This window comes from Genypterus blacodes, unplaced genomic scaffold (genome assembly GCF_046128005.1).
Source record: "Genypterus blacodes isolate CSIRO-AG114 ecotype Tasmania unplaced genomic scaffold, CSIRO-AGI_Gbla_v1 ptg000042l_1, whole genome shotgun sequence".
Lineage (NCBI taxonomy): Eukaryota > Metazoa > Chordata > Actinopteri > Ophidiiformes > Ophidiidae > Genypterus > Genypterus blacodes.
Window position 1 is genome coordinate 578,977 of NW_027466855.1, and position 18,938 is coordinate 597,914.

An 18,938-nucleotide genomic window follows, 5' to 3' on the forward strand; every position below is an offset into this window, starting at 1 on the left:
AGGCGCGCGCCACCGCACCCGGCGAGAAACAGAGAGACTCATAGGACTTTTAGCTTTGACGGAAGGTGACGTCACTGAGAGGGGAAAGGGCGACATCGGGTGGCAGGAAAGGAAAACTACAGTTGCTGTTAAAGGCGGCTCCAATTTCCAGATAAAACCTTAGTTACTTAGTTTACGGTAAAACGTGCTGATTCGTCGATCTGCCTGTACTAACGGATGATACTCACAGTAGATTCTCTATGAATCTTCCTATTCATTCATTTACTTATTCAATACCTGTGCAAATCAATAGCGAACTGGCCTTTATCACACACTGTCTTCATCGCAGGGGGACAGGTCAGGGTGAGTGGCCGGCCAGATGTGGCTACTCCTGGCTGTCAGTCTCCTCATTTATAGGCCTGTTCCCCCATTTTACACACTTTGTCTATTTCCCTCCAAGTGGTGATGGAGCTTTCATCACATGATGTCTCTCACATCTTCTTACTTTAAAGATTCCCTGGGTGATTTACAGTGTATTTCTATTTTAGGCAATTTGTCAAAGCTTTGGTCCACTGTGTGCAGGTAACATTTGACTCGGTCCTCACCTCACATGGTGCTTGCAGTCGAGGAAGAAAGAAGCAGCACTAAGAAAGTTTGATACAATAGCTTGGTCTTTCCAGTAGGAGGCAGTGTAAGGAAGTTTCTTTTTCAGTAACTGAAGAAAACTCAACCCGCTCTTTGAATTTGATTGACGGTTGCACTAATGCCCCCCCCCCCCCCCCCCCCCCGCCTTTATTATGACGTCACCAACCAAGCCTTATCGCTCCCTTTATTCTGCACTCCCAACCTTGTCATTGATGTCACACATCACTAATGATGCCTTCATCCATCCATTTAGGTTTGAACAGATTCTCTCATAGCTTCAGTTGACATTACAATCAGCAACATGGACAAATGTGCACAACAGTTACAACTTCCAAATTCCCTGATTTCTCAAAGGCAACAAGGTGAATTGTGAATATGTGATCCTGGACTATGGACTTAACGAGTAGGGAAGTCTATATGTGAATATTTAAGGGTTATTAGTGGAAGTACTGAGTCACAATAAGTTATTTGTTTTGTTTTTTCATTTGTGCAGCTCACAACAGCAACTCTGTGGTCACCGATGCTTCTTTGAGTGACAGCACAACAAAGAGAAAAAGTCAAGATGACAACAGCCCAGAAAGAGCCACCAAGAAGATGAAGACAAACCTGAGCACCAAGCAGACCCCTGGACATAAAGAGAGGAGGAGCAACAAAAGAAAGGCAAGATCTGAGGAAGACCACGAGGAAGCTAGGAAGAGGAAGAAAACACCTGAGAGCTCACAGCACTACATCATCATCTCCAGTGGATCAGAGGAGAGCGAAACGAGAAGTGCAAGTTGTGTGGTTCACCAGGACGGATCTGAGTGCTGCATCCTGATCTCCAGCAGCCGTCCTTCACCTGCCGCCTCTTCAACCAGTACATTAAACAGAGTCGAAGGCTACAGAGGTGAAACATGGAGCCAAGTCAAGTTTATACATTTTTATAATTCAAAACATGGCTTAAAGTCAAGTAGAATAATCTCAGTTTTATTATGATAGATATGAAATCTTCAATAATTCAAATTTGATTGATTTTGACTTTTTTGTAGAAAACTTTGAAGCAAAATACACAGAAGAACAAAGTCTTGGTTCTGGAGGTTTTGGTGCCGTGTTTGCTGGATACCGCAGAAAGGACATGAAACCTGTGAGTCTCGTTCACAAACACACAACTTACCATGATAAGGATTTACTCCACTATACTCCAATAAGTGCTGACCTAAGGTGTTTTCTCTCTTGTAGGTGGCCATCAAACACGTTGATCAGAGAATTGTGGATCGTGTACCAGTGGTAAGTGGTTTGCTTTGTGTCTCATCACCCTCAGAAGTCTCAATGAGCATCATCATTTGGGATCTTTGCTATGTATACATGAATGTTTTCACTCTTCTTTGCCCTTTTACGTAACCTCTCCAGGCTCTGAATGGACAAGTGTACTTCTTCCCTTTGGAGGCGATGCTGATGTGCATGGCCGGGAACGAATCACAATCAAGTGGCAGCAGTGCAACAATCGCCCTGTTGGACTATTTTGATCTGGCTGATGAGGTCATCCTGGTGATGGAGCGCCCTGAGCCCTGCGTGGATCTTCGCCGCTACATTGCATCCTTTGGACACCTGCATGAGAACAGGGCTAAAGTAAGTGGCGGGTAGTATGGATGTGTGTGTGTGTGTGTGTACATGTCTTTCATTAGTTCACATTTCCATGGAAAGGCTCCCTCGCATTAATCGTCTCTTTCTCTCAGAATATACAGAAACAGTTGGTGGATGTTGCCATACATATGCTTTCCAGACAAGTCTTCCATCGGGACCTTAAACCATCAAACATTCTGGTTAAATTAAATTCTGATGGCCCACACGTCAAAGTGATCGACTTTGGCTGTGGTGCCATACTGACAGACGAGTACTCAGACACAGCAGGTAAGGGGCTTTTATTTTGTGCTTGCCAACCTCACTATCTGTGCTTTGTCTGTCCATCCTTAACTCTGACTTTGTGTGTGTATTTTAGGAACCACTTTGTACAATCCACCTGAGATGAATCAAAACGACCGCAGCTACAAAGCTGAGCCGGCCACAGTTTGGCAGCTTGCTGCGGTGCTGTATACAATGCTGCATGGATGCCGACCCTTTAAATGTGAGGAGGAGATCCTCCACAAGAAACCTACCATTTGCAATAAGTTGTCTGATAGTGAGTCTCTCTCTCTCTCACACACACACACACACACAAACACACACACACTGTACTTACTAATGTTGGATGTGCATCATTCTCCTCAGACTGCTGTGAGTTTTTGGTGAGCTGTCTGGCCAAGAACTCAGAGGATCGTCCCACTCTGGAAGAACTTCAGAAGCACCCCTGGCTGCAAGGATCCAGGCCTGGAACAGTAGCACTAGAAATTTCTTAATAAAACCCTTAAAGATGCATTATTGCTTCTTCATTAGTCGTGATCAAATCTTAAATGGCACAAGGTGTGAAGATTACATATAAAGCAGTGTTTTGTGCAGGCATATTGCATTTCATTAAAATCTAATCTCTCTCTGAAATATTACACAATAGTAAAAAATGTGAAAACAAATCTGCTCTATTTTAAGATGAAAAACATCCAGTGTACAAAGGCTAAAAAAAATATTAACCATGTGCTTGTCAATATTCAATGAAATGAGTCGGTGTGTTTCTGAGGCGTCTGTTTAAATCCACTCGCACATTTAACCTTCTTGTTATCACAAATGGAAATACTGACACTTAGTGGTCGTAGTGTATAATAGCAGAATCCATCGAAAGGGAATATGGAGACAGAGAGCACTTTATAAACCATTAAAGTATAAAGACAATAATTGATAATCAAATAAACTTATGAATGTATAGATGACTGTCATTTTGCATTTCATGTCCACTAAGACATGAACTTAAAGATATTTAGCTAAATAAACCAGGTGATGCCAACGAGACGACTCAAGAGAAATAATTAGTCACAAAACAATTTTTCACTTCACAGAATTTTATTTCATGGACAAGAACTACAGATGGCCTCAAAGATCTTTCCCTCAGGAACTAAGACCTGCAGTTAGAACATGAAAACCATTGTAAGTTCAGTTTCCAGCCTTCCTCCTCCCTGTGGCTCTAGCTTTAGTACTCCTCTCCTTCCTCCTCTCCTTCACCCTCAACTGAGTCCACACCCACCTCCTCATAATCCTTCTCTAAAGCTGCCATGTCCTCCCTGGCCTCAGAGAACTCTCCCTCCTCCATGCCCTCACCCACATACCAGTGCACAAACGCACGCTTGGCGTACATCAGATCAAACTTGTGGTCCAGCCGAGCCCAGGCCTCTGCGATGGCAGTGGTGTTGCTCAGCATGCACACGGCCCTCTGGACCTTGGCCAGATCTCCTCCTGGAACCACAGTGGGGGGCTGGTAGTTGATGCCCACCTTGAAACCAGTGGGGCACCAGTCCACAAACTGGATGGAGCGCTTGGTTTTGATGGTAGCGATGGCAGCGTTGACGTCTTTAGGCACCACATCACCACGGTACAACAGGCAGCAGGCCATGTATTTACCGTGGCGAGGGTCACACTTCACCATCTGATTGGCCGGCTCAAAGCAGGCGTTGGTGATTTCAGACACGGACAGCTGCTCGTGGTAAGCTTTCTCTGCAGAGATGACGGGAGCATAGGTGGCCAGAGGGAAGTGGATACGGGGGTAAGGGACCAAGTTGGTCTGGAACTCTGTCAGATCAACATTGAGGGCACCATCAAAGCGAAGGGAAGCAGTGATGGAGGACACAATCTGACTGATCAACCTGTTCAAGTTGGTGTAAGAGGGACGCTCGATGTCCAGGTTCCTACGGCAGATGTCATAGATGGCCTCATTGTCCACCATGAAGGCACAGTCAGAGTGCTCTAGGGTGGTGTGGGTGGTCAGGATGGCGTTGTAGGGCTCCACCACAGCAGTGGACACCTGGGGAGCCGGGTAGATGGAGAACTCCAGCTTGGACTTCTTGCCGTAGTCTACAGACAGACGCTCCATCAGCAGTGAGGTGAAACCTGAGCCGGTGCCTCCGCCAAAGCTGTGGAAAACCAGGAAGCCCTGAAGGCCGGTGCACTGGTCGGCCTGGGGACAAGAGGGAGAGAAGGGTTAGGGTTCATTTAGAAAGGCACTTATATGAAGTCACAAGGGAGCAATTCCTCTTTGAATCACAAGAGACCCACCAGTTTGCGCATCCTGTCCAGCACCATGTCAATGATCTCTTTCCCGATGGTGTAGTGTCCACGAGCATAGTTGTTGGCGGCATCTTCCTTTCCAGTGATCAGCTGCTCAGGGTGGAACAGCTGGCGGTAAGTCCCGGTGCGGACCTCGTCTGAGGAGGCACAGAGTTATGGTGAGTGGTGTGGTCAAAAGGCAAGCAGAGTATATTTAGATCCCATCAGTTCCCCCTCAGCTTACCGATGACAGAGGGCTCCAGGTCCACAAACACGGCCCTGGGGACGTGCTTTCCTGCTCCCGTCTCACTGAAGAAGGTGTTGTAGGAATCATCTCCTCCCCCGATGGTCTTGTCACTGGGCATCTGTCCGTCCGGCTGGATGCCATGTTCCAGACAGTAGAGTTCCCAGCAGGCGTTGCCGATCTGGACGCCGGCCTGACCGACATGGACTGAGATACACTCACGCTGAGGAGACAAAGGAGCTCATTAACATCTGAACACTCAGCACATCTACAGATAAACACTCTCTGGTCACATTATTAAGGCTCAGTTGGAACAATAGAGATGTTGATTCTTTCCCAACATGCATTTCTAGGATTCATCTATTGTGCGTGGAGCTATGGTTCCTATGGGCGTCGCCTCTGCGCGCTGTGCCCGGGCAGTGCGCCGTCATCAGCAGAGAGACTGCGTTATCAGACGCACACACAGAAATGCCGCAGAGCGCGCAGGGAGCCTCAGGCAGCCATCATTCCTCCTGCTCACATCCTCCGTTCTCTTTGTTCATTCAGCCGGCGCCCGCCATGTTACCATTCAAAGAGCCTCAGCCTCGTCTCACACCACCAGCAAAGCGTTTATCCAAGCGTCCCTTACATGTACACGGATGATCTGCGTGCCCGAAATATTGGTGGCCATCTTAATTGCACCCTGACCAATTAATTCATCATATCTCCAATGTCGTCTCCGTTCCTATATTACCCGTTCGTGAAATAGCGTCGTTATGGTTACAATGAACACATCTAAATGAAGCAAGTTATTAAATATTAAAACAGCTCTTACCATCTTGTTCAATTAAGTCGAAACAAAGAGTTCAATTCTGTGAACGGGAATCTGACAAACCGACTCGATTCAGTCGAAGTAAGAGACAAGCTGCTGGGGGATGAACAGGGGTATTTATCTAGGCTTTCTCTCACGCCATTGGTCGAGCTTCCCGTCAGTCAAATCGCCTCAGCGCTCCCTGGTTTCCTATTGGCTGAATGACCACGAGCCACCCACCGGAGCGCTCGCGACCTCCTTCGTCTATTGTCCTGCGGCACTGCGTCTCTCAGTGAGATGATGAGGAACTCTGCATGCTAGCAGTTAGCAGCAGACACACCCTGTCTGCGCCTCAGCGGCTCTTCATCACTTCACACTGATGATGCTGGAGAATAGAAGCTTGTAATGTGTCATTGTTTGTGAATGTAGGAGGCCCACAATGCTACAAGCACAGTGACTTTATTTATTCGACAGGAATCAGCCTCATACATCACATGTGGTTGATGCTTTTGTCTCTCAGAACAAATCAATGCAGCTTCTGTCGCTTTGTCACTGTTGGACAGAACAAATATCCCTTTACTGTTTCAGACACAAGTCCAGAACATATATTCTTGTATTTATAAAACAATTTACATGAGGGGATGTATGGCCTGAATAGTTACATTATGAGGAATGTTTAATTCATGAGTGGCTGCAAAATACGGTGATAATGTTAATCCTGGTTTATGCTACATATTGTGTGTTGTTTTGTTGTGTTTATGTGTCAAAAAGACTGGGTCCCGCTGTATTACTCAGGCTGCACTACAGCGTCTATTCACAGGCGCGATCCCACTACTGAGCGGCACGGGGGCTTTGGCCTGCTCCGTTTCCGACCTGGGCCGGTGCACCCCTCCTTAGACGACCTGGTGGTCCCGGGCTCCCCCAGGAGCACCATATCGATACCGAACTTAGTGCGGACACCCGATCAGCACAGTCCGCTGCAGCTCAGAACTCCTGAGCTCAAACGCTCCGCCAGCCTCAGCCTCCCAGTAGCTTGGATTACAGGCGCGCGCCACCGCACCCGGCGATTTCTCCACAGACTCATAGGAGCTTTAGCTTTGACTGAACGTGACGTCATCGGGGGCGTCTGGTGGCAGAAAAGAAAACTGATTCATCTTTTAACGTTTCTGCTGCTTTGATGTTCGTAAATCTTTATCTCTTCAGTCACCATATTTCCTTTGGTTGATGGTTTCAGCACAGTTGATTGACATAAGCACATTTCAGTATAGTTGCAAGCATGTCTCTATCAATTTCCCAGTTTGGAATCAATGCAATTACACATTTCAGTCCAGAAGATGGCGGTAATGCGCCAAAAGCATCTTGCCAACCGTTACCAATTGAACGACAAAGAAGTAGCAAAGCGGGTTGTTTGACCCTTCTTAGCTGCCGTACTTGTTGTTAACTGGCGCGTACATTTTTAGTTGAGTCTATGAACGCCGAATAAGAGATTGTAAACATAAAGTTTTTCAATGGAGGGGGTAAATGCTAAATACGTGTCCCAGAAAATCAGCAAAACGAGATGGAGGCCAGTGTCGTCCTCCGCTCTGCAGCAGCCGGAAATCTTTGCTACAGGCTCGTGGGATAACGAGGTTAGCGGCTAATGCTTCGATGATGAAGAGTCGAGACAAATGTCATTAAAAAGCTGCAAATATATTGTGATTTTGCGTATTTGTAGACGTACATATGTTGTAGGAAAACATCTGAAGACGTTTTATGACTCTTTTTGGGACTCATCTTTGCTCCATGTGCCCAGTGAACACTCAGATGTCACTGTAGCTGAATGTGAGCTTGAACTAATAACAAACTAGGACCTTCATCATTCTCTGACGGACTTCCCTCGATTTATGTCTCATCGTTATCGTTCAATCAAAAATAAACTTGGGGTTTAATGTGTGATTCGAAATTGTTTTGCAGGACAACAAGATTTCGATCTGGTCCATAGGGGATCATGGAGTTTCTGACATGGAAGATGGATTTGAAGGAGACCCGCAGTTACTATGTGAACATAAGCATGATGGAGACATCCTGGATCTTCAAGTAAGACACTGAAGAATGTCATACTTCTGTCTCTAACAACCTACGTTCATTTGGTCTGATGTGGCAGATTTGTGTCCCTTTGTTGTTTTATTTGTGAATAGTTTCTGGACCAAGACCGACTCGTCACAGCGTCGTCAACAGGAGCCGTCTCCATCTTCCGCCATCATCCACACAGCCAGGTGCTTGATTCCTCTGAGAGGCCTGATTATGTGATCCTGTGATCCAATGTTAACCTTGTCTTCCTCTCTTTTCCCTGCAGACGATATCGGCTTCTCACAGCTGGGCCAAAGCGCATGGTTACCCCTGTGACAACGCCCCCTGCACCGGGGTCGTGTGCAGCAGCCCCGAGATCGTGTCAGTGGGCGAAGACGGCAGGATAATTGTCTTCAGAGCCGACCAGGAAGGAGTGACTCGAATCATAGGTGAGGCGAGATACGTGATAGTTTGGAACATGAGAATAAGTGGTGGAGCAGAAGTGTGTGTAACAAGCTGCTCTGGTGCGTTTCATCGTTGCTAGAGAATGCCGACAGCAGCACCATTCATGCTGTGACGTACCTGAGGACAACAGAGATTCTCACTGTCAATTCCATCGGACAACTTAAGCTGTGGGATCTCAGGCAACAGGGCAATTCTCCATCCCAGATTCTCTCACTGTAGGATGCTCTTTCTCTCCTTTCATTGTTTTGGACGTGCAGATTTAAAGTTTCCCCTGTGATAGTGATTCACTTTGTGTGTTTCATCTTGAAGGACGGGGGACAGGGTGCCTCTGCACTGTGTGGACAGACACCCGAATCAACAGCACATTGTGGCCACAGGGGGGCAGGACGGTATGCTTTGTGTCTGGGATGTGAGACAAGGCAATACGCCCTTCGCACTCATGGAGGCGCACTCTGCTGAAAGTAAGACAGAATGCAGCGTCGCAGCTTCGTTTCCACGCCGTTCCTTGGCTTTTCTCATTTCATCTCCTTTTGTCTTCGTAGTGTGGGAAGTCCACTTCCACCCGACCAACCCAGACCACCTGTTCACCTGCTCAGAGGACGGCTCACTGCTGCACTGGGAGACATCGTCCAAATCAGACATGTCCTCATTTTTACAAGGCAAGTGCTCTCAAATGATGAAGATAGGATGATCTCCTCAAGTCTAAAATGCTTTTGTACTCTTCATTTTGAGAATTCTTCTATATTACTACTTTGTTAAATACTTGCTTATAACACTACATGTTTATTATTTATTTTGAGTATTAAAAATGGCAGAATTGAAAGGAAAACATGTAACTCCAAGGGATGAAGCTGTTATAACAGCAGGGGGTTAATTAAGTGACCTAATCCTCCTCCATATTAATGTATAAACATTTCTCATTGGTTGTCCAGGTGGCAGGAACAACAGCATGATGTCTCGCAGTGCCATGGCCCCGGCTGGAGGCAACCAGTCCTTCATCAATGCCTGGCTCAGTGGAGACTCCAGTAAAGGTCGGGTTGAGACCACACACATGCTGCCCAGCCAGACGCTGTCCGTCAACAGTCTAGATGTGCTTGGACAGTGCCTGGTGTGTGGAACTGACGGAGAGGCTGTTTTTGTCAACAGACAGGTCCCGGTTTAAAGCACAGTGAGGTTTCTGAATCCACTTTTCATCTCCCCCATTCCAAAATATGTTCAGAAATCTGCATGTAATTTTGCATAATTGGAGCACTTGTTTATCCAAAAGTATTGATTTTTGTAAATCATTTGGAGCAAAATTCTTCAGTTCAGCGGTTCTTTTTGTATGTCATTTAAAACTTTTGAAATAAATAACAATGCTTTACAGAAATGTCTGAGTCTTTGGATCATTTTTTGTAGTTAAAGTTCATCATTGGTCAACAACTGCAAGGTGAATGGGTGAAAGAGCAGGTTGCATGCGGGTAGTTAGTGAAGTTTCACGGGATGGCCCTGACCCAAATTTTACTTCCAGGAGGTTTTTCAGAGTTAAGTTGTTGGACGTCTATGAAAAAATCTACAATAACAAAAGGTATCTAGGTAAATTGGTTTGAACCTCGATTAATTCTTATAGTTGCCGAGGGAGGAATGATATCTCTATAACAAAAGTCATAATCCTTCTAAAAAGTGAAGTCATTTTTGTCGTTTTCCCAGACAGGCTTTTACTGTGAAAGCCACTTTGACAGGAAGTGCAGTATTAGCATTGTGTCTAGCTTGTCGCTGCCGAACTTGTCATTCAGACATCCTAGGAATTCTACACGGTCAGCTCGGCATTACAAGGAAATTCAACAGAAATAGCTCCTGTTGTTGCCAAGAAAAGCCGAGGGACCAGAGTTTGTTCCCAAAACAGGAAAACGGCAAAGCTAGACGCACCGGTAAGTCATCTCACACGGCTAACTAACTGTTGTGATCTCAGCTAGCACGCTAAGCTACTCCGCAACCTGTTGTTGAATTAGCCTGTTAGCAGCAGCAAATGGATGCCTGTAACTCACAGGCCGCGGCGACGCTACCGAGCTGTCTGCTTTGAATTTAGAGTTATGTTAATGTTTACTCAAACTTAGAAGTTAACGTGCGGTCTGTTTATGTGGACTGCTAGAACAAGCAGCGCGAACGTCCAACACTTATGTCGCCGTCGGATTAACGTAACGCTACTTCTGTTAGCCAATGTGCTAACAAGGCTAAAGAGCAAGTGCACAGGTTCTTGTTGTGTTTGTGTTATTGCGTTTTGCAAAGTGAGGGGGAATGGACACTTTTAAAGATGTGCGACAGAATGACAAGACGAATACAACTGCTGCGGAGGAAAGCAAATGATAACTAAAAAACAGCATAACATTTAATTTAACATTTTAATATTATGTTTCTCTGCAACTTTGCTTTTTCAATACAAAACCACTGCAAAATGTTTACTTTTTTTGTCCCATTGATCCAAAATCCAATATAAATCATTTATGATAAGATTTTTTATTTATTTTTATATACAAAGAAGCCTAGTTTATTGTTTAATGTAGCCTATAAATGGATGCTTCGTAACTAAAGCTGCTGAAAGATTTATATCTGCCACTTGTCTTCCTCTCCTCATGGGTTTAACCTGTTGGGTGACATGGCAAAGACTCTGCTCGAATGCCAGTTGATGGTTGAACTTGCACTTTTCCCTCAGCAGCATGCAGATGTGATTCCAGACCCCACAGACCTCGTGCCTGTCGTCAGCCCTCCAAACCCACACAGGGTGACTTACTCTTCATCTCCTAAGCTGTGAAGATACATGTTCTTTCATGAAGAGAGGAGAGAAACCCGAAGGATACAGACAGATGAGACCCAACACTTTCCCCACCAACAACTACAATGGCAACAGCCAACAACAAATGCTGCAGGTGATACGGAATAGTCTCCGCAACTTGCCCAAGCCTTCGGATCCGCCTAAAGTGGACATTAATGGCAAAATGGTGGCAGAAGATCCGAGGCAATCGGGGCGATGCAGCAACCCCAAGAACTCCTACCACAAAGCCTTACAGGAGATCCGGAGGTCGCTGATGCCGTTTGCCAACGAGACCAGCGCTTCAGGACCGACGGCCGACATGAACAAACACACACAGGAGCCCCCGTCCGCTGCGTTTGAAGGGGTGAGACAAAGCATACGTGCATGTTTCTATTCTATCACAGACAGGTTGGAGTCACGGATCGCAGAGGAATGCCATTCTATGCATAACTTTGGTTGCACTTAGTGGAGGGGGGGGGGGGGGAATTATCCAAAATATGGAAAGTATGCAAAGTGGAACGACGAGCTTGAACAGTTAACAATGCAAAAGTCGTTCCTCAGCCTGGCAGGCGGCGGTTTGTGGTTGAGCTTCTGCATGCAAATGTGGCTTGAATGGGTAAAGTGATCAATGAAGAGGAGGCCTGGGTATTTAACCTGCTGGAAGGGAAGAAAACAGACAAATTCACAGAGATGATGCCTGTTTGAATGTAATAAATGACTAAAATGATACATCAAGTATTAGTTACTTAGAAATAGTTATAGCTATATTAATGTTATGACGATCTCCATATATCTGCTCACAGCTGCATTGCCCTTCCTCTGTAAATAACCCTACATGCTGGATGTCATTGCTCTCCAGCAGAGCCGCAGTGGGGGAGCAGCTATGGACTACATGAGGGAACAGATGCCCGTTGCTGCTTCCAGCTCCAACAGCGCCGCCATGAAAGCCCCAGGTAGGTTAACGCTCCTCTGGGAGTGGCGTCAGGCTCTCCTCTCCTTTATCTGCTACAGAGGCCATTGTCATTGAAGCTAAGGCGATCCCCACTGACGAAGAGAGAGAGGAGACACTGCATTGTTTATCTGAACAGCAAAGGGAGCGTCATCACTGTCACTGTTAGTGTTAAGATTTGTGTGAGGATGCAGCGGCCACACCATTCCCCCAGCCTCAGTCGTGTGGCTATCTGTAAATCTATCTAGGTCGTGGTGTTTGGAGCAGACACACACGCCTTATTAGCGTCACCACCTGTTTAGTTTGGCCGTGCTGAACCTGTACATAGAAAGTTAGTACAAAGCAAAGAAACGCTCCTGCACGCAATCAAAGACTGGCCATGACACCGACACGTCATCATGGGATGGCAGCGTCACATAGCAACCGTCGCCTGAACCTTTCACGTCGGCACCTGACTGAAGTGTGTTGTTTTTGTGTCTGCAGCTTCCTCTCACATCCAGCAGCCGGTGCTGAGGCGGCCCAGCTGGAAAGGTTCTAAGGAGTCTTTGGTTCCACGGCACGGCCCCCTCATGGTGGAGGGAATGATGTACCGCTCTGACAGCCCAGGACCTCAGGGAGACCTTCTGGCCTCACGAACAACATCTGCCTACCCGCCAGGTCACCCTGGTAACAATCAGAGAGTCAACCCTCCCCTCCCCCCTCAGGTGTGCAGTGTCACTCCTCCACCAAACAGAGGGGCGATGACCCAGCCGCCCTCCTGGGACAGCAACCCCTCCACCAAGCGCTTCTCAGGGAACATGGACTATCTGGTTCCCCGCATCTCTCCGGTCCCACCGGGGGCCTGGCCCGATGGCTACTCAGCCCCGGCCCCTCAGCACCAGCGTGGGATCAGCCCGGTGCCTGTGGGCCACCAGCCCATCATCATACAAAGCTCCGGGGGAAACAAGTTCACTTTCCCCTCCTGCTGGCCTCAGAACGGCTCCCCTCAGCCAGACTACATGGGGGGGGGCAGCCGCCAACCCCCGCCCCCGTACCCATTCAACCAATCCAGCCGCCACAGTCCCACTGATCAGCAGATGCAGGCCGGAGGACCCGCATCCTCTCCCTCTTACGTTAACGGTGGCAACCTCCCCCAGTCCATGATGGTACCCAACCGGAACAGTCACAACCATGACATGTACAATATGGGCCCTCCTCAGTCCTGGTCCCAAGCCCCGCTGGCATCCAGTCAGCCCCAGTCTTCCTCTGGCAGCAGCAACAACCAGGATCTGTCTCCGTCTTGGCAGCACAACGCGCCGGTCCGCTCCAATTCATTCAACAACCACCAGCTGAATGGCCGAGGGGCTCACCCGGCCAGCTCTCAGCCCTCTGCCACAACCGTCACCGCCATCACCCAGGCCCCCATCCTGCAGCCCGTCAAAAGCATCCGCGTCCAGAAACCCGAGCTGCACACGGCTGTGGCTCCCACACATCCTCCGTGGATGCAGTCGGCGTTACCTCCTCCCCCTGCTAACACCTACCCAGAGCCCCCGCCCCCCGTGCCTCAGATCCCTGTCGTAGTCGTAGAGGCGCCCAGCTACCAGGGCCCCCCGCCCCCCTACCCTAAACACATCCTCCAGCAGGCAGCCGCCCCGGGCCCCCCAGCCTACGACGCGGGGCCCAAGCACAGCGCGGGCAGGGAGGAGCCCGCCGACGAAGAGGGCAGCAGCGCCGACGGCTCGAGAGACAAAGCAGCCGAAGGCCCTGAAGGCGGCGCAGGGACGGAGAAGGAGAAAGAGAAGAAGCAGATCACGACATCGCCCGTTCCCGTGCGTCGGAACAAGAAAGACGAGGAGCCGAGGGGCGACTCTGCCAGAGTGGCGCTCTACTCCCCCCAGGCCTTCAAGTTCTTCATGGAGCAACACGTGGAGAACATCCTGAAGAACCATCAGCAGAGGATTCGCAGGAGGAAGCAGCTGGAAAGTGAAATGCAGAGGGTGAGAAACCAACGCCACAGTGACGCCACAGGATAAATGTGTTTACTCTTTAAACGAGGACATTTGACTCTTTTACAAACTGTTTCTCTTTCCCCACCTGATCACTTGATTATCTATCTACGGGCTGTGTGTTTGACTTGTTTCCATGCTGTTCTATTGTTCTCACTCCTGGCTGTTCTTCTCTCCTCCTTTGTCTCTTTGCTGTCACTAACAGCTGATCTAAAAGGTAACGGTATCTCTGCTTGGTGTGACACAGAATAGTCCACACACACTCACTGAGCTGTGGTTGACAGGCTGGCCGAATGTTAGCATGTGGCTGAAGGGAATGCATGCCGATCCATCCAATAATGACTGACTTATAAACCTGCATAGAACATTTGTCTCTATTTCACTTTAAAGGCATTTTGCAGTGTTTTTGCTTTCAGTTCCGGTTCAGTGACGTTGCTGTCTGTTTCGTATCTAACCCGGTGCACTCACTCGTTTGTTTTTACGTGTCTTGCTTCTCCTTTCTTAAGCGTGAGCGCAGCATTAACTCTCTCCCCTCTGCCTCGCCCCGCTCTCAGGTGGGCCTGTCGTCAGAAGCACAGGAGCAGATGCGTATGATGCTGAACCAGAAGGAGTCCAATTACATCCGGCTGAAGCGGGCCAAGCTGGACAAGTCCATGTTCCAGCGGATCAAGACCCTGGGCATCGGAGCCTTCGGGGAGGTCTGCCTAGCCAGGAAGGAGGACACGGGAGCGCTGTACGCCATGAAGACGCTCCGCAAGAAGGACGTGCTCCTGAGGAACCAGGTGGCCCACGTCAAGGCCGAGAGGGACATCCTGGCCGAGGCCGACAACGAGTGGGTGGTGCGTCTCTACTACTCCTTCCAAGACAAGGACAACCTGTACTTCGTCATGGAGTACATCCCCGGAGGAGACATGATGAGCCTCCTCATCCGGCTGGGCATCTTCAGGGAGGAGCTGGCTCAGTTCTACATCGCCGAGCTCACCTGCGCCGTGGAGAGCGTCCACAAGATGGGCTTCATCCACCGGGACATCAAGCCAGACAACATCCTCATAGACAGAGACGGACACATTAAGCTCACAGACTTCGGCCTCTGCACCGGCTTCCGCTGGACGCACGACTCCAAATACTACCAGAGCGGTTAGTGTCAAGTTTCTAACATGATACTTAGATAACTGATGATACAATAATGAGCAAGCCTGAACGATACCACATCTAAACCTGTGTGTGTGTGTGTGTGTGTGTGTGTGTGTGTGTGTGTGTGTGTGTGTGTGTGTGTGTGTGTGTGTGTGTGTGTGTGTGTGTGTGTGTGTGTGTGTGTGTGTGTGTGTGTGTGTGTGTGTGTGTGTGTGTGTGTGTGTGTGTGTGTGTGTGTGTGTGTGTGTGTGTGTGTGTGTGTGTGTGTGCAGGAGACCACGTGAGGCAGGACAGCATGGACTTCAGTAAGGACTGGGAGGACACGGCCAACTGCCGCTGCACCGACCGGCTGAAGCCTCTGGAGAGGAGGAAGGCCCGGCAGCACCAGCGCTGCTTGGCCCACTCACTGGTGGGGACGCCCAACTACATCGCCCCAGAAGTGCTGCTGCGAACAGGTACGAGAGAGAGAGAGAGAGAGACACACACACACACACACACACACACACACACACACACACACACACACACACACACACACACACACACACACACACACACACACACACACACATACACATATACACACACACACACACACACACACACACACACACACACACACACAGGAAGCCAGCACAGCCCCTCTCACCCTGATGTCCTTGATCTCCTCCAGGCTACACTCAGCTCTGTGATTGGTGGAGCGTGGGCGTGATTCTGTACGAGATGGTCGTCGGGCAGCCTCCCTTCTTGGCGACCACACCCCTGGAGACGCAGCTGAAGGTATGTGAAGCAGCCGCCGTGAAAGCGTTTAGCGTGCTCAGACCACATTGTTCCTGACGCCGTCTCGCTGTCAAACCAGGTGATAAACTGGAAGAGCACGCTGCACGTCCCCCCCGCGGCCAAGCTGAGCCCGGAGGCGTCGGATCTCATCGTCAAGCTGTGCCGCGGCCACGAGGACCGGCTGGGCAAGAACGGCGTGGACGAGATCAAAGCTCACCCTTTCTTCAAGACCATCGACTTCTCCAGCGACCTGCGGCAGCAGGTGGCGCCCTACGTCCCCACCATCGCCCACTCCACCGACACGTCCAACTTCGACCCGGTGGACCCCGACAAGCTGTGGAGCAGCGACGGCGAGGAGGAGGACAACCACAACGACACCCTCAACTGCTGGTTCCGCAACGGCAAGCACCCGGAGCACGCCTTCTACGAGTTCACCTTCCGCCGCTTCTTCGACGACAACGGCCACCCGTACAGCTGCCCCAAGCCCATCGAGTACGAGGGCTACAGCGGCGACGAAGAGCCGGACTCCGAGGGCCCCGTGGCGCCGGAGCAGGAGGCGGCGGCGTCCAGCGAGCCGGTCAGACAGGGCCGAGACCTGGTCTACGTGTGAGACCCCCGCTGAGTCGCTCTGTACATAAGGTGTTTGTGTGAGAGTTTAAAAGCATTTAAAAACAAAAGCACATAAGAACAATCAACAAAACATGGTCACATACCAGACCATGACGTGTACAGTTACCGTTACATGCTACAGCTACACGTGTGTGATGTGTAGAGCGTGTAGCGTGACGCCTGACCCCTGTAAGCCTTAATTTATTCAACAAACTCTAAGCGGCGACGCGAGTTTAGACGTCGCTTGAGCGTGGTGATGTCGTCGCCACCGCAATGACTTTCTATCTGAAATTGTCTTAATTTATATTTCAATGTCTGTTGCCGTGGGGATTTTAGTGACGTGACTTGTAGAAATCTGCAGGGAAACTTTCTCTCAAATGATTTAATTGCTGTGCCTTTGATCTTCTGCTGTCTTTCACCAAATATAAGAGGGTTTCATAATCAGACTGGCATTGTTAAAGGAGAGTAGCTGTAGCTGATTGATCTAGCTTTTTATTTTTCTAATTTATACCTAAAATGTATTTATAAATTAAGTTGTATACAGTGGATGTAAATATTTCTTTTCCTGTCAGCTGATTGTTGTTTATCTTAGGGCAGGCCCTTGTCGGTGTCCACTGCTGCTGCCTTGTGTGTGTGCGTGTGGTGTGATGTCTGTCACACACACACGCACGCACACACACTAATTTACAGGACTATCCTCATCCGTTGCCTTTCCCACATCACGTTTGTCTCAACCAAAGCACTACAAAGGTGGATTCTGCCTGTGTTCCACATTTAGATCCACTCTCTCTCTCTCAGCCTCGTGTTGCGTTCAGGTGCCTGACCACTTGTGTGTAAGGATCCAGGGAGGCGTCAGCTGAACCCTGTTTCCATTAGAGTACTTATCAAGTCTTTACAGAAACTCTGAAATGTATTGAATCATGTTTTTCCGTACTGAAAAAAAAAAAATGTATTGATTGACCGGCGACCTCATCACATATCATGATTCTAATGTCTCCTGTTGTTCTTCGTGTTTAGGAAAAGATCTCTGAATGTAGTTTATTATGGAGACCACTGGCATTCTGCACTGGTTTTGTGTTGTCATGTAACAGAGAATTTTATTTTTGTGTACATTGTTGCTTTGGGAGGACGGGGACAGGGAAGAGGGTGATCAATAAACAATGTAAAGACGGAACATGGTGTTTGATTACAGTTGTCTCGGTCTGTTATCACACAGGTGCACTTGTTGCTCTCCTGTTACAAGACGGGCTCTCTCTTAGTCAGAATAGTTTACTGTTGATATTAAATCTTAAGTATTAAACAGCACATGTACACACGTGAGGTTGCCGGGGGCGACGCAGCACTCATCTGATTACTGTGCACCATGTTTAAGTCCCACTGGGTCAGTTATCATTGGTGTGAAATTCTCCACGTTAAATCCATTCTCTCTTCCGTTGCAAAAAAAACCCCCTCAGGAGAAATCTCATCTAGTTTATGTAAGTGTGACTGTTTAGATCACTTCTCCATGCCCCCTTCCGTGAAGCGTACAGTGGAGAAACAAAAGCCTTCCCATCACTCGCAGCACAACACAACACATGATGAGGAATGTGTTTAACCTCACAGACAAAGGGAACAATGTCATTCGTTTGGAACGAGACGTTTCAAGTTACGCTTGCGTTTTCATGCGGTGATCTGATTACGCCGATTAGGGGCCGTGACCGTGTGGATCTACAGGCTCAGTCGCCTCTGCATTCTCAGCTAAAAGCACAAAAGCTTTCAGTAAGTCTGTCTCCTTCACAAAGCCAAGTCTGACATCCTAACAAACACGGATCCTGCAGAGTGGAAATGCATCTTATTTTATGTTTTAATGCCTTTAGCTGGGGATATGAACTTATTTGGCCGTATAGCAGAGGGGCTTCTTTCTAATCTTTGTAGGAACAGATGTAAGGTGTGAATACAAGACATTGGCTCGTGAAGCAGAGGTGATAACATTAACAACTGCATTCCATTTAGGTGTAGGCGTGTCAAAACTATGCCATCTAACGACATATCTGAGTGCAAGGTCTCACAAGTGCAGTCTAAAAAAATGATCAAGAAAGGAATGGAACCATAAATCAGGTTTGTTATTATAGGTGTGTTCAACACCGGTGTCATACTGTTTGCGTGGTCATTAGCTGTGCTCTTGGGTAATAAAGTCTCCTCTCACAGAAGGTGGAAGGACGTTGGCGCCATTCTACACTTTAGCCAGCAGAGGGAGACAGGTGAGCGGCCCAGGCCTGTGTATTCATATTGACAGTGTGCATCGGACACTAGAAATTGATGTAAGATTGTTCTTTTTGAGAACGCAAATTGAAGCCGGCACAATTCATTTA

The 18,938-nt window shown here is 48.3% G+C and overlaps 3 protein-coding genes across 6 annotated transcripts; 2 read left to right on the plus strand and 1 right to left on the minus strand.

The window, feature by feature from the left end:
- Positions 1-3,588: 3,588 nt before the first annotated feature.
- On the minus strand, positions 3,589-5,925 carry LOC142999245 (tubulin alpha chain). Its single transcript, XM_076148705.1, has 4 exons — positions 5,850-5,925; positions 5,036-5,258; positions 4,801-4,949; positions 3,589-4,702 (listed from the first exon to the last, which is right to left on the minus strand). The coding sequence occupies exons 1-4, from the start codon at positions 5,850-5,852 to the stop codon at positions 3,722-3,724; spliced, it is 1,356 nt and encodes a 451-aa protein (XP_076004820.1). The 5' UTR covers positions 5,853-5,925; the 3' UTR covers positions 3,589-3,721.
- Positions 5,926-7,241: 1,316 nt separating this feature from the next.
- nup43 (nucleoporin 43) lies at positions 7,242-9,696 on the plus strand. Its single transcript, XM_076148722.1, has 8 exons — positions 7,242-7,453; positions 7,779-7,901; positions 8,003-8,080; positions 8,161-8,323; positions 8,419-8,554; positions 8,649-8,800; positions 8,882-8,998; positions 9,272-9,696. The coding sequence occupies exons 1-8, from the start codon at positions 7,334-7,336 to the stop codon at positions 9,499-9,501; spliced, it is 1,119 nt and encodes a 372-aa protein (XP_076004837.1). The 5' UTR covers positions 7,242-7,333; the 3' UTR covers positions 9,502-9,696.
- A 397-nt stretch (positions 9,697-10,093) lies between these two features.
- Positions 10,094-17,761, plus strand: lats1 (large tumor suppressor kinase 1). Of its 4 annotated transcripts, none has more exons than XM_076148701.1 (8): positions 10,094-10,249; positions 10,984-11,494; positions 11,990-12,083; positions 12,563-14,055; positions 14,619-15,201; positions 15,471-15,653; positions 15,872-15,978; positions 16,058-17,761. In XM_076148701.1, exons 2-8 carry the CDS (start codon positions 11,147-11,149, stop codon positions 16,586-16,588), a joined length of 3,339 nt encoding a protein of 1,112 aa, XP_076004816.1. In that variant the 5' UTR covers positions 10,094-10,249; positions 10,984-11,146; the 3' UTR covers positions 16,589-17,761. The 4 variants fall into 4 exon arrangements, with proteins under 4 accessions (XP_076004816.1, XP_076004814.1, XP_076004817.1 ...); XM_076148699.1 differs by having other exon boundaries at positions 11,032-11,494; XM_076148702.1 differs by having other exon boundaries at positions 11,032-11,494; positions 11,993-12,083.
- The last annotated feature ends 1,177 nt before the right edge of the window (positions 17,762-18,938 follow it).